At 46.3% G+C, this 15,426-nt stretch overlaps 1 protein-coding gene and 1 long non-coding RNA gene across 4 annotated transcripts in view; one reads left to right on the forward strand and one right to left on the reverse strand.

The window, feature by feature from the left end:
* THADA (THADA armadillo repeat containing) overlaps nt 1-15,426 on the reverse strand; it is a 325,009-nt gene that overhangs the window by 28,455 nt on the left and 281,128 nt on the right. For all 3 annotated transcript variants that reach the window (XM_076000708.1, XM_076000709.1, XM_020288594.2), the window contains one exon: nt 13,898-14,029. In XM_076000708.1, coding sequence (XP_075856823.1) covers nt 13,898-14,029 — 132 coding nt within the window. The remainder of the gene's footprint in view (nt 1-13,897; nt 14,030-15,426) is intronic.
* LOC142870029 (uncharacterized) lies at nt 5,629-9,701 on the forward strand. Its single transcript, XR_012918549.1, has 5 exons — nt 5,629-6,039; nt 6,681-6,747; nt 7,573-7,726; nt 8,664-8,823; nt 9,655-9,701. It is a non-coding gene; the product is annotated as an uncharacterized LOC142870029 (long non-coding RNA).

Here is a 15,426-nt window from a genome sequence, read left to right on the forward strand (position 1 = left end):
CTTCCTGGATGAAAACAACCTTGTGATAAGAAAAACATATGCTCTTGCCCCCTCCTTCCTAACTAGAATGTTGGGGTGATATCTGAGGTGCCACAGCTATCTTGTAACCATGAGGACAAGCAAGAGGTCAAAAAGCCAACATGCTCAGGATAAGAAGCAGAGGGATGGAAAGAGGCAGGTTCCTGATGAGAGTCTGTTTCTCTCCCCTCCACTCCAAATTCACCCTCCTTTAGCTGGTTTAACATGGAAGTGAGGTAGGTCCTAGCCCTTTAGCTATATTACACTATAAAGTATTCCTTATATTTTCCCACCCACCGAACCCACCACTCTAAAATAAGAACAGTAGATTTTTAGTTCTCTGAAACTCTGAAATTATTTTCCCCCCATGGGTTGAGCCAGCCAGCTCCAATCTAGGCAAACCTACCATCACTCTCACCACTCCTCCCACCCAGGTGACTGGCTCTGGTTCTAGCTGGCTATGTCATGGGGCACCCTTGACTATTGGGGATTGATTTTTTAAAAATTTCTGTGGTTTTTGGGGAGTGGATGTTGTGAAAGAGTGAAAAGATATTAAAGTCTGAAATGTGGTGAACATTTCCCTGCCCCTTAATGTGAATAATGACTTGCTGATAGAAGCAGCTTTTTCAAAGATGAAAAACAACCTAAGATTTATGGGGAAGGCTATTCAAAAAGACCCAGCACTGCTTGTAGCCAAGGTGGAAACGTGTCAGGAGATTCCTAGATCTATTCTGGACTGGGAGAAAGGAAGGGATGGGATGAGCCTGGGGAAAAAGAGAAGACAAGAGGATAGAGGGAGGGGTTCCAACTGGCTGGAGAAGAACACAGGAAGGTCAGCACTTTGGAAGATTTCTTATGCCCTGCTGTGAGGTCTATAGTACTGTGAACATGACAACCATTTCCAGCAAGTGGTGGGTGAATGAAACAAATGAGCCTGCTTCGCTGTGCTGTTTTTCTCTAAGTGCCACGCTCACATACCGTCTGTATGGATGTGAGGGAAGATGGGACCAGGAGAACTGTACATTGGAGATGAATGAACATTTTATTTGAAACTGGGAATTCTGCTTCCAGGTTCTGACCCTCACTGTGCACTTGGGAAGCCACCAGAAGAATATTCCTGCCAGTTTCTCAGAGTCAGATCTAAAATAATTGGCCAGAAGCTTGCTTGTGGTTGGACCAGTCTCTTTCTTACAGCAACTGTGATCCCTCCACGTCCCTGCCCAAAAGGCTGGGGCTGGGTGGAGGGGCACTGAAGAAGGCTGCTGGGAGCAACCCTGACACTGCATCTGGACAACCTCCTGGGCCCTGTGGGTGCAGAGCCAACATTTTTGAATGTATTTTTTATAACCACAGCTTCGAAGTATAAAAATAGAGTGTGAAAAATAAAAACAGGACTCACAATCAGAGCCTCAATCACTCTGCTGGTTAGAGAAATAATAAAATTAGAATAACCAAACTGAAAACTTTAAGAGTGAAAACTTGCCTTTGCAAGGAGAATCCCCGGGCCAGACTCGTGCGGGGCCTTTGCTTTAAGTGCTTAAGGCAGCTCGGCTCCCACTTAAAACGTCTGTTATCACTCCTGTCTCCCCGGAGTTATTTATGCAGGAAGGTTTCCCAGCCAGCATGCCAAGCAAGGCATCCTTAACAGGGACTGGCCCAGGCAGGAGGAGCTGAATGAGAAGTTCACAAAGGCTGAGCTTGGAGGTGCCGTTCAATTCTGCTTCTTCAAACACGCCTAAGCTGTAACTCAAAACCTGAAAACAACCTGAATCCTTTCCCAAACACAAACTGAATCTTTTCTGTCAGGTTCCATATATTTTCCTAACTTCATTCCCCACCCCAACCCATTCCACAGCAGAAACCAATTTTCTTAACAGAGTAGGTTCTTGGGAATTTTCCTCCTAAATGTTCTCATTTGGAACAGATTAGGGGGGTTGGGAGGGTGCTGGTAAGAATCTTGATTTTTTTTTTCATTTTACTTTCAAAAAAGATTCAATACACTTGAGACCGAAGCAGAACCACTATGTTCTATGACTGGCTTTTAAAAGAACAGGAAAATTTCATTTTCTAGTATGATGGCACCGGATTTCTTGGGGAGTCCTTGCCAACCCGTCCTAATCTAATGAAGGCTCATCGATGAATTACTGGGCACCCTTGGGCTTGCTAGGAGGCTATTCAGGGGACTGACCCCAGGGGAGCCGCCTACCTGAAACCCCATGTCCGCATCAACCCCCAAACCAGGCTGTGCTACACAAGCCATACGTCAGCCTGACGTGAGCTACTGTGGCATTTAGCACGGCCTCTTTGCTGTTATGGTGGCCTCTGCCCTTAAAGCTGACCGTAGGAAAGAGATACAAAGGCCTGAAGGGTTTTGTGGAAAAGGAGGGCCTGGCAGAACTGTTAATACTTACATAGGGTGACTGGCACGGGGAGGACACGGCACATGCAAAGGCACAGAGGTGGGGACAGGCAGGGTATCACATAAAGAACACAACTTTGGACTCTCCTCTCCATTTCCCCACTCTTCGGTCCCTTCTAAGTGTGACTCCCTCCATCCCTATATTTCTCCATTTCTTGGTCTCTACTAAGTGTGTTTCCCCTCCCCACCCCCATTTAAAAAATCATCTTTCTAGTAAATTCTAACTACAATTACAAGGCTTGTGGGCTTATTTCCTAATGAAGTTTTTGCATTTTGGGTGAGGTATGTGGTCCTGAGAACTGGCCAGAGCACATCTCCTAAGATCCCATCCTCCTTGTAATGCTCAGATATCCATTCACATCCAGCGTGTCACATCTTTACAAAGAGACACATGGGGAGGCATACAGATTCACAACATATCACTTTTTCTAAATGTTCACGCCCTCCCCAACGTGCACAGATACAAACCCTCCCCCTGTGATGCCCGGCCACTGCCAGGGCCACCTGCCGTTCTGCTCTTCTGCCTATGAGAGCTCCTGCCACGGGGATTCTCATGGTCAAAAACAATGGAAGCCCAAGCTCTCGAAATCCAGCAAAGGATCTTCTGAGAGATTTGAGACAGAATTTGGAGGAGTCTGTGGGTAAGATGAGGGCTTTGCAACTCTCTGATGCCATCCTTTACACCTGGCTTGGATAAGAGCGGATGGAGGAATGAGGGCTACCCCAGTGCCCTGTAGAGAACTCTTTTTGGGCCCCACCCTGCCTTGCAGAACTTCTTAGGCAGTAATGCTGTGACAGTCTGGGTCTGACAATCCTTTGGTTGATGAGACGGAGGAGGAAGCCCGCAGGTGAATGAACTCAGGTGGGAAAGGGCAGGTGTCAGTGCTGGATGGAGTGTGCTCCCTGAGGAGTTGGGCCTGAAGCTGGGGTCAGGGGTGGGGGACGGGGGCAGCACTGCCAGCCAGCAGGCACCTCCATCATCCTAACCAAACCAGGGGTGAATGAGAATGGGGGCACCCATCTAGTCAACCCTGACAGAGCAGTGCCCCTACCTCCTGAAACTGGCTTAGGTTCAAAAAGGGAGACTGCTCGCCACAGTGAAAAGAGAAATCCTGCATCTTGGTGTGGCCTTGCTGAGCAGGGTGAAGGTTCCTGAGGAAAAGGAGAGCACAGAAGAGGGGAGTTGAGGCCACAAGCTGGAGAAGATGATCACCAGGCACTGGGCTTGCCTTGACTAATAGAAGAGACGCAACCCTGCCAGTCGCGTCAGCACCAGATGGCTAAGCCCCAGACTGTGGGCTTATCGTCACCCACGGGGGTCAGTCACCTTGGGCCCAGGGAGCTTGGCTTTCAGGAACAGCAAGAGTGGAGGCAAAATGACCCTCATTTCCTCGAAAGGAGCCTGTTGTTGTCTCTTTGGGGCTTAGTCACTGGGAGGCCATGGAAACAATCCCATCACCCTAGCAACCAGGCCCAGCCAGGGTACTCAATGGCAATCGCAACCTGCTAGCAGGTTTAAGACACGAGCATTAGTTTGCATCTGCTTTTGCACATCATGGGAACTAGCTGCTAGTGACGCACTTGCTGGGACACAGGTGAACGTCAGGGGGCTTGGGCTCCCTGGGAACAGCAACTGATGGCAAACGCAATTTGATACGTGGCAACTGGAGCTCCACTGTGACAGCCCACTGGAGCTGGCAGTAATGGGGTTGGAGGTGGAGATCATGGCCTGCCTTGATCAAGCACCTCCGTTCTGAAGGAATAAATGAGAATGCAGATAATTAGTTTCTGCGTAACTCCCTTCCTAAAACTGCCATTTCCCCCTACCACTTTACTTGGGAGTCAGGATCGCAATTCCTAACCTCCTGTGTTTCCTCCCCTGAACACTGCAGACGATACACAGGAACACTCAGACAGCCACGGGAGAGAGGCCCAGGAGAGACCGAGGCAGGCAAGTCTCAGGGCTGACTCAGGGTGTGGTTTTATTGCTGGGAGATGCCTGGTTTCATAGAACACTTTGTTCTTTCCACCCCTGTGCTGCTGGAGTTCCTCCAACCCCGCTTTGCAAGGCAGCGTTCCATCTTCCCTGCCCTCACCCTACAGCGCCATCTCTCACCCCTGCCAAGTTCTCTCTATCCTAAGAGTCTGGATTATTCTCAGTGGGCATCCCTACATTTCTGTCACTTCCTCTGTGTAAATCAAGGCTTGGGGGGCAGTAGAGAGAAGTGATGTCCTGGTCTCAGGGGTGTTTTAGAAGTCACTTTTTTACTAATTATATGACACTCGGCAAATCACCTGCCTTTCCTGGGCTTCAGTTTCCACATGTGTAAATCAGAGGCTCTACACCCTCGAGTGGTGAGATTTCCTCCCCTAGGGATGGACTGGAGGACAGCGGCCAGCAGCTGTGATACAGGACCAGTGCTATCTCTTGCTGCAACTGCCCTCCTTGCCACAACCTTAATCCCTTCCCCAGGACAAACTGTTTATCTCAGCTCTGCGTCCCCAACTCATTTTCTCAGGTTATGACTCGAGTGTCCTCTTTCAAACATAATATAGTGAGTTTTGAAGACCTTCAATGTACCCCTTTCTCTTAACTTCTAGGCTCCAAACTAGAAGCCAGGTTTGGACTCCATTTCCTGTCTTAGAGGAGGTGCTGAAAATGCAAGGCCTTTGTCACCACAGGAACTTGATCTGCAACTCTGGCTCTGACACTTATCTTCTATGGGACTTCGGGCCAGCTACTTGGAAGGCTAAGGTGGGAGGATTACTTGAGGCCAGGAGTTTGTGGCTGTAGTGTGCCTGTGAATAGCCCCTGCACACCAACCTGGGCAACATAGCAAGACCCATCTCTAAAAATATAAATATATATTTTAAAAATGGAGAAAGTAGCAAAGTATCTCATAGAGTGTTGTGAGGATTAAATGAGATAAAATAAAGCATGAGCATCCAGAGGGTGGTGATGCGGTTCTCCTTCCCCTCCCCTGCCCCCTGACCTGGTCAGAGTGGTAAAGAGACTGCCAGAGAGAGGCCCAGGAAGGTGCCACCTTCCCCTAGCCCTTCCAGGTTGATTCATTCTGCACTGGCCCTGGTTCCCCACCTGGGTGTGATGATCAACTGACCAATCTTCCCCTGCTTGGCAGTTCCCAGAGCCAGGCCTGTACTAGGTGTGTGGGCCACTATGGATAAAAAACTCTTGCTCCATCCTGCATAAGACAGGATGGAATGACGAGAGATGGAGTTAGTCCAGGATCTGCCATAGTGCCCAGTCTAAGTAAGTGCTCAATCAGTTCCTTGTTGAATTAATGTCTCTGGGAAGAGGTGGGGACTAAGGTAGCTGATTTAATCTGCCATTACAAGGATATGCCATAACCTCAGGGCAATTTCACAATAACACAAAATCCAAACAGATCCACCCTCACTCCTGTACCAGGTAGATTCTAAAAACACTAAGCTCTTTATTGTTTTTAACTACTTTGATTTATGCATTCCTCCATTTATTCATTTAATCGAGCATCAGTGATTTTTATTGAGCATCTTATTTTGTGCCAGGTTCTAGAAATACAGCAGTGAACAAAACAGACAAAAATCCTACTCTCAGCCAGGTAAGGTGGCTCACACCTGTAATCTTAGCACGTTGGGAGGCTGAGGCAAGAGGATCATTTTGAGGCCAGCAGTTCCAGAACAGCTTGGTCAACATAGTGAGACCATGTCTCAAATTAAAAAAAAAAATTCTACTCTCTAGGAATGCTTATTCTGGTGAAGGGAGACAAATAACAAATAAAAAATAAATACTATGCAGACAAGTAAACCAGTAGAGTGAAATGAGAACAAATGATTGGGTGGTTATTGTAGTCTGGGTGGTCAAGGCAGGCCCTCTATGGAGATGATGCTGAAGCTGAGATTGGAATGATATAAAGGAGTCAGCCCAGGTGGGGACAAGGAAAGAATAGTCCAAGCAAAGGGAACAGGTAGTGCAAAGGCCCTGAGGCTGGAATGAGCTTGCTGAGTTGGAGAACCTCAGAGAAGGCTGAACAGGGAAAGGGATGTGTGTGTCGCAGAGGCTAGATTGGGTAGGGCTTTGTATGCTATTTTAGGAATGTGGGTTTTATTCAGTGTATAGTGGGCGGCCAATGGAGAATTCTGAGTGGAGAGCAACATCATCTGATTTACACCTTAGGAAGCACCCTTGGATTGCAGGCAGACAAGAGTAGAGGCAGGAAGACCTAATTGGAGGTTTTTGCAGAAGCCCAGGGCAGAGATGACGGTGGCTTGGATTAGCACATGAAACAAGCCTGGTGGACAGGCATTTTGTAAGTATTTGTTGAATGAATGAATGAATACTGCTTCTTGCTTCATACTTAAATAGTAAGAGAAAAATCTGTCGACCATCTTAAGTGGGAGTAAGAGAAGGAATCAGAAAACAGTTTAGAATTTTTAAATCAGTACAAAGAAATGATGGAGGCAAATAAGTTTAACTTGCCTGAAGAAGAATTTAAATCAGACTTGGAGGCAGGTAGGAAGGTACATTTTAGTCAAGTGGTTCTTAACTTTTTTGGGTTATTCTTCTTAGAAAAAAGTACTTGGTACACACATAAAATTGAGTCTGGGGCCAGGCTTTGGCACCACAGAACAGAAACGCCACTTTGTAGACAGTGTTTCTGAGCGGATTAGGAAAGACCCTGTTGGCAGGCAGAGGGAGGAGGCAAGTAACACTTGGGGAGCCCTTCTAGGGTCTGACCCTGTGAACTGGCAAGAGCAGAAAAGGCACAGGGTCTGAGGCTAGTGGGCAGCTTTAGAGGTTCCGGGGGTGGAACCATCTGTGACTCAGCACAAAGTCCCACAGGCCTGGGGCTTTGTTCACTGAGTTGTCTCAGCGTGGGGCCACTGTAGAAGGTCATAGTGACCCAGGACTCCCTATCTCTCCTCCCAGGCTTCCCTCCCTGTTCACTCAAAGGTTGGAGCCTATGAAAAGTGTTCGTACATTCATGCTGGCCCACAGGCTCTGTGGGTGACAATGGTGCACGTGTGTGTATATGTGCGGGGGTATAGGTAGGAATGTGGGTGGGAGTAGGTGGGAAGAATGCATTTTGGGGGAAATTGTGCAGATGTTGGTGTTTTCCTTCTCCTTGCCCTAGGCCACAGGACTGCTTCCACTCAGCCTCTCGATGCCACCTGCCCACTGCTCCATCTACTACTGAGTGTCACTTTTTCTACATCTTGCTCTTCTACCTTCCAGCTAAGCTCCATCATTATTCTAGATTCTATGGGTCATCATGGCAAGCACAGAAGGTACATTCAGTGTCTACTAGTTAACCCAGGGCTATGGCTCCTATAGCCTCAGGCTGGCTCCCTGGCCCTGCAGTGTGAGACTCAGACTTGAGAGGTTAAGAGTGAGGACAGGCCAAAAACTACAGGGTTGCAAACTGTTAGCCTACAAGACCCAGACAGTGAGTGTGTCAGGAAGACTGCCACTCCAGTTTGTATGAATCAACAAAACACTGCCCCTCGAGCTGGCTCTAGCAGGGAAGGTCCATGTGCTTGTTTCCGAGTAAAAGGGGGGATCTTGGAGGGCAGAGTTGTTATAGAGGTGAGTTTTAATGTTAACCAGTAAACATTCATATTTGGCAGGATGAGTAGAAATCTTACAGACTTTTTGTGGCAAGGGGCCTGGTAGAGGGAAGGGCCAGAATTACCTGCAGCCAGTACTTTAAGGAAAAGAGCCACAGGTTGGTCAGTTGGTCTGTCTGCCTGCCCTGCCCCCACCAAATCTTTTACATTTCTTTCATAAGAAAGTTTCTACCAAGAAGTCATCCTTCCTGAACCTAAACATTGACAATAGGTATGAGATCTAGCACCGCCTAATATTCCTTGTTAAGTGGTTTCTCTTTCTTATGCTGCATCAACTAAAGCAGACTGCTGGTCATCAGGAACTGTTTTCTGAATCTGACGGATGGAAATGGGATGGGAGGAGCCACCTGAGTCAGGCGGCAAACACTGGCTGAAGCTGAAAGAGGAGGAGGAGAGGGAGATGCAGTGCCAGGGAGGGAAGGGAGCCTGAGGGAGGTTCAGGAAGCCAGTCCCCTTGCCTGCCCTGTCCTCAATGGCCCCTCCAGCTCCCAGAGCCCCCACTGTCTCTGCTAAGTGGAATACATGGGGTTCTGTCTGGGGACCTCACGATCTAGCCATCCTTACATGTCTCAAAGTGTTTAAATCTGACTCTTTGCAGCATTTCAAACTGAACCACATCAAACACATGCATCAGAGTCAAAGGGCTCTACAAAGTGGAAAGCTCAAATATCCTTGCTTGTAGGAAAGCTACAGAAGAACCCCAGTCACTGGACTCTGACCATCTTCTAGCTTACTACGTGTTTTTCTACCCACACAAGGTATCTTTTTTTTATTCTTTCTTCCTCCAAAAGCAGCTTCATAAGTGTACCATCATAGGTTCCATCCCTGCTGCTCTCACCCAGAACTCTGTCTGCCTAACTTGAGAATCACTCAACTTTAGTGATTTAAATTTAAATATTATCTCTGCCTCACATGGAGGCCCTTGTTCAAATGAAATCTGACATTAAATCCTGATGTATGTGAAACAGAAATGAGTGAGCTGCTCAGTGGAAGAGGGCAGAGAGCTAAAGAGATGGCCCCAAACATCTCCTGCTCTTGAACTAGAGCTCTTTCCTGAGCCTTTCAAGGGTAAAAATCAAGTCGGAGCAGGGAAAGGAGAAAGGTAGGGCCTCTCTTGGAGGCCAGCCCATATACTTTCTTATCCCAGCTGTAAATTTCAATCCCCTACTCTTGAGTCCTAGAAACACCATTTCTCCTATTCTCTGCAGGCTCTGTAGCTGGCATAGGGTGGGAAGCAGGGGCAGCGAGGGTCCTGCTGCTGGAGCTCATACTTGCAGGGCCTGAGGGAGCTTCAGGTGCTGCACAGAGAGAGTTGTTCGTAGACTGTGAGTTTCGTGCTTCCAGGTGATCTTTGTGGGGTGAAGCCCATGCAGGAGGACACCAGGAGACCCCAGCAGGCAAAAAAGGTGAACAACAAATCCATCCCTGGGAGGGCCATCTAAGCACCAAGTTACTTTCTCTAGGCCTTTTAGGATCATTAAGTAATTCATACCACAAACCTGCACCTCAAGCCAACTGTGTGCAAAACAATATGGCCAGGGTGATGCAGTCTGAACAACCAGACTGAATGCTTGCCTCTTCCTTTACAGGTTCTAGACAGCGCCGACTGGACCAGTAACTGCCCTGTTCAGGAGCAAACTGCCCTGTTCAGGAGCACTGGAGCGCCCAAGATAGCTGTGTTATATTCTGGAGAGGGCAGGGCCCGGGCCCAGACAGATCTTTCTGTTCCCACACAAGATAAAGGTCTCCTTTTGCCCTCTCAATTTCCACTGCCGATCTCTCCAAGGCCTAAGGAATACTTTGTTCTAGATCACAATGACTTGTGGCTTCTGAGTGCCTTCCCAATTCTCGGCAGTTTCACTTCCTGGAATGCCACAGCCCCGGTTCTATGCCAGTGCTAGAGGCATGTCTAGGTATTTCCCCTGGATACCTCCTGGGCTGGAAACCTCGAGGGCATCTCAAACATTCCCTTGTCTCTCACCTCCCACAGCAGCAGCTCCCTGCTGATTCTACCTGCCCCCCCCCACTCTCACAAGTCAATTCTCTCCTCTTCATCCCACCAGCACTGATGGCGTCTCATGAGGCCAAGCGGCAAGCTGGTCTCCCTGCCTCTTGGTCCCTCTTACTCAGCTCCAGCCCCAGTCCATCTCACACTCTGCTGCCAGAGAGACTCCTCAAACATGTTTCTGGTAACATAACTTTCCTGTTTTAAACCCTCTCCAGCCTCCCGTCACGGACAGAAAAAAGTTGGTGGTTTGGCATGCATCACGTGGGCTCCCCTGCCTTTCTAGGTTTAGCTCCTGCTCCTCTCCCTTGCCTGGCCCCAGACTGTGTTCTGACCACACAAGTCCACTCGAGGCTGCTCAATCAGCTCCCAAATTCCAGGTCTTGGCTCCAGCTTTTCCTTCCACGTTGAATGTTTTGCTCTCATTTGGGCTGCATCTCTCCCTTCCTTTGGGCCAGCGCAACTCTCAATACCTTTCCTAGGCCCCACAGTCAGAATGCACCTTGTATTTCCCACATTCCTCCAGCAGGCTGCTAGGAGAAAGTCTGAGAGCAAAGCTCTTTCTGTCTGCAGCCCTCACTGACAGCATAAGATCACAGAAGCATAGAGTTCTTGTTGTTGTTTCTTTCTTTAGAGAAAAATAGCACATCGATTTTAATTTTTTATTGTAATTTTAACTTCTCAAAGAAGACAATAAATATTAACATAATTTAATAATATTATTTTACAGTGGCATTTATTAAACCACTGATTTAGGGACAAATAAACAACATGTATTTTTTAAAGGTATTCAAGATTCAACGGTGAATTAATTAATAATTAATAATTAACTTAGAACACCAAAGAGAAAAATATCAGTAGTGTAGTCTACAAAATCCTTGTAAGCTGAAGAAATGTGAAAAGTTACCATCAGCTGCTTCATATCCTTGAGTGATGTTAAAATAAGACAGGATTGTTCTGATGAAGCAACTGCCTGACTTCTGACAGATGCAAAAACTCAGGGGGTGATTCTCAGTCCATAGCTACCTTTCAGTCTAAAGCAAAAAGATATGTATTTTATGCATCAGAAAATCAAGCTGTATCACAATACCAATAATCAGACAGAACAGAGCGTACACGGGGACGTGCTGCTTGGTCTGAATGGGTGCCGCCACACGTTGCTGAGATCTTTGAATGTGAGGAATCTGGCTTGAATTTGATGTTTTTAGATACAAAAATTAATTCAAAATGAGTTTTAAAAAAAGGGAGAAGCAAGATGTTTTAATATGATTTAGAGGAAACAAGTCATGCTGGGTGCTGAGTTATTTATTGATAAACCATTCAGATGGTCTATCAATATTTACTATATTGGTCTTTTCTAGTTGTGAATTGGATTTTTAAAAAACATTTTATCTTGATATAATTTCAAATATACAGAAAAGATACAAGGATAGCAACTTTATATTTATGTTTAACATTTATATGTCCGTATAGGTTTTTTTTTTTCCCGAGCCATTTGAGAGTGAGTTGTAGGTGTCATGTCTCCTTAAATATTTCAGTGTGAATTTCGTAAGAATAAAAATATTCCCTTACAAAACCACAGGATAGTTATCAAATTCAGAAAATCTAATATTGATTTTATTCTACAGACAATATTCTGATGTTATGAGTTGTTTTAATAATTTCCTAGAAGGCTTTTCTCCCTGGTATAGGATCTGGTTTAACTAAACTACATCTAGTTGTTATAGAATTCTTGTATTTTTCATGCCTGACATCCGTGTTATTAGATCAAGATGAAGAATAAAATAGATGAGTAGACTTTTTATGTACTTTATCCCTTCAGAGGTCTCATACATGGGGTTTTACATGCAGAAGGCAATCAATATATAATTACTGATTGCTCTTTTGTAAGAAAAAGCTCAAACTATAAGGAAGGGAGAACATGGTAATATGGTTTTACTATAAATGAACTTGGAAAGTTTTTGAAAGAAATAGAAGTAGTAGGGCAAATACTATAGATTAAAGATTAAGAAGGAAGAATTCCACCTATGATTTCATCATGAAATTATCTTTCCCATCCTTAGTGGAGAAGGCCCTAGAGAAACCTACTGAGTATTATTTTCTTTTTCTTTCTTTCTTTTTTTTTTTTTGAGACAGAGTCTCGCTTTGTTGCCCAGGCTAGAGTGAGTATCATGGCGTCAGCCTAGCTCACAGCAACCTCAAACTCCTGGGCTCAAGCAATCCTACTGTCTCAGCCTCCCAAATAGCTAGGACTACAGGCATGTGCCACCATCCCCAGCTAATTTTTTCTATATATATTAGTTGGCCAATTAATTTCTTTCTATTTTTTTTTATAGTAGAGATGGGGGCTCGCTCTTGGTTCAGGCTGGTTTCGAACTCCTGACCTCGAGCAATCCGCCCGCCTTGGCCTCCCAGAGTGCTAGGATTATAGGTGTGAGCCACTGTGCCCGGCCCTGCGTATTATTTTCTACCACATATTTACTGAACACTCGCTGGGTGCCCTGTGTCCTTCTAAGAACAGCTGCAACTGAGAAAAGGAATGAATCACTAAAGGCAGAATTTCTGGCAGTGGGGGAGTCTGGCAGGTTGGGGGCTGGAGCGAGGTGGGTGGGGGAAGCCAGCGTGCACACCCCTTGCAGCACCATTAGAATACTTTCCCACCAAGAGGCAGAACTGATACTGGCTAAGCCCACCCTGGTGTACTATCACTGAGAGATTATTCAAAAACTAGCTTCTTCCATGTAGGCAGAGAAACATACACAGATTTTCATGACTGAGGACTCAAACAATGGAAAGTTCACACACTGAAGGAAGCTTCCAGGGAACACGGTCCAGAGAACGGTCTCAGCTGCCCTAGCCACAGGGATGAGGGGCCCTGAATCAGCTGCAAACACTATGGCTACTTCCTCTCTCATGCTGCTGTCCATGAAGGTGAACTTCTTTGCTTGGCTTGTGAACCCCCTTGGTTCAAAATGGTGTTCTTGCTTCTCGTTGGGATGGCTGACCCAGAGACCTTTCCTGATACCCAGCCCCAATCACAGGGAATCCAAGTCCACTAACACAGTCACTCTCGAGGAGGGCCACTTGTCCAGAGGTGTGACCTTGCTTCTACTCCACCCGCCCCTGTCTTTTCCATCCAGCAGCTCATTTTCTACTCGCAGCCAGAGCTCCCTTCTGCTGCCATAGCATTTGCCTGCACATACAGATAGTCACAGGGCTGAGGGCTGCAAGAGCTCATATGTGGCTAGGAGCTCAGAACTACTCATCTCAGCTGCTCTTCCTTCTATTCCCCTCCTGCCTCCTGGGTTAATATCGCCACCAAAGGAGGAGCCAAAGTACCAAGAGGAGAAACTTAACTTACACATAATCATGTGTCACTTTCTGTCACGTGTAAAAACTCACATAGGAATAAAATGATGGATCCGTAATTCTTAAGGGATGTACCCACACAGATAATCGAGACTTGGCCTTATTTAAAATGGATGACAATGTAATTAGCAAAAGACCAAACACTGTTTATTAAATTTCTACCTTCATACACAATTTTTCTCTAGGATGTCCCAGAGCAGAGGTCAGCAAACCTTGGCTAGCAGATCAAGTCTGAGAACTGCCTGCTTTGTAAATAAAGTTTTACTGGAACAAAGTTATGCCCGTTTGTTTACCTATTGTTTACGGCCGCTTTCCCACTAAAATGGCAGAGTTGAGATAGAGACCAAATGGATAAGAAAGCCTAAAATATTCACTGTCTGGCTCTTTACAGAAAAGTGTGCTGCCCTCCTGTCCTAGAGCAACACAGCAATGCAAAAGGATAAGAATGAGATAGATACCTGTGGCTTGGCAGGTGTTTTCTTGTGACATGGCCATCGTCACCGTTTCCGTGGCTGCATCTCTGACGGCTTGCTCCTCACTCTGCAAGAGGGTAAGGACACACCTCCAGAGAGCAAGCGTATCCTGCAACTCTAAGAAAACCAAAAGGAATCCGAATTAACTAGAATGCACTTGACAGGCAAATACCACTTCAAACCCCTGGTGGAAGAGAGCAGCACTGAATGAGCAACAGCGAAGCTGGATGACCTAAGAGTTAGAAAAAATGCTGGAAAAGAGAAAGCCCTGAGAAGGACTATTTGGAAATGTCTTTTTTGGGGGTGGGGAAGTAGGCTTTCTGGAGGCAACCAAGGCCCCTGGAAGGTGCTGCCCAGCTGGCAAGTGCCCTGGGCCCCACTGTGTCCAGTGAGTCATGATTCTTAAGAATGAAACTTAATGCATTAAGATTGCGTTGGGGAAACTCTCACAGTGTTGATTTGAGTGTTTGAGCTTACAAATTCTGAAACCAAAATACCAATCAAAATTATGCTTTAGGAGCAAGAATCAAAAAAAGGGAAAGACCCATGATTAAGGCACTAGCCCATGTCCCATGTACGTGGGGTCTACTCTCTGACTGCATTACCCCTGGGCACTGACTCTGTCCAGTCAGCCTGTGCTAGGTGCTGCTGTGGATGATGAGCAGGAAAGGACAGTATCTGCCTCTGAGCAACTGAAAGGAATGTCAAGTCAAGAATACCAGGCAATGAGTTGTCAAGAATGAAACTGTGTGGCTGTGATTCACAATGGGGAAAGCTCACAGCGGACTGCTGTGACTGAGACAGACTTCGTGAGGAGGTGAGAGTGAGCAGGGCTTCACAGACAAGATACCTGTTGTGCAGGTGAGGCTTGTGGAGGGCTGCTAATAGAGGGCCATGGAAGACCACCACACAGCATCCCTATCCTTTCAACGTGGAAACCACCCTGTGCTAAGAAGCCCTCTCTGTCTACCTGCTCCCTCATCTATGCATGGAGAACTGTGTCAGAGTCACTGACACTTTAGTCATACTGAGAACAGCATTGGCTCCATTTGGGGTTTCATTTGCATCTTTCTGCTGCAGATCTGGCTTTACGTTTTACTCAGTCTTTTAGGATCCGTTCTTTCTAATTGTTCTCTAGGGCTTACTACTTTCCTTTCTTGATATTTTCTGCTTTAACATGGTCATCAATACCCCTAATATCCTGCCCTCTTTAGTCCATTTCAGGTTTTATTTTTCCTTAAATGACTTTGCTCTGTCCTTGACTTGTCCCCATGCACATTTGTCCTCTGTTTCTACCTATTTTTTGTGTTGGGTCATCAGCCACTATCAGTCTCCTTCCTCATTTCCTATAATGCCATAACTAGCATCAGCAATTAATTAGGAACCAGTTGCTTTGGTCCAGGACCCAATTTCACACAGGAATTCCAGGTTATTCTATATACATTTGGCCTGTTATGAGCTAGGGTCAGAGTAGTCAAAGTCACCAGAAATGTGCAACAAAAATGATATTAACC

The sequence above is a fragment of the Microcebus murinus genome, chromosome 3 (assembly GCF_040939455.1).
Source record: "Microcebus murinus isolate Inina chromosome 3, M.murinus_Inina_mat1.0, whole genome shotgun sequence".
In the NCBI taxonomy this organism is placed as follows: Eukaryota; Metazoa; Chordata; class Mammalia; order Primates; family Cheirogaleidae; genus Microcebus; species Microcebus murinus.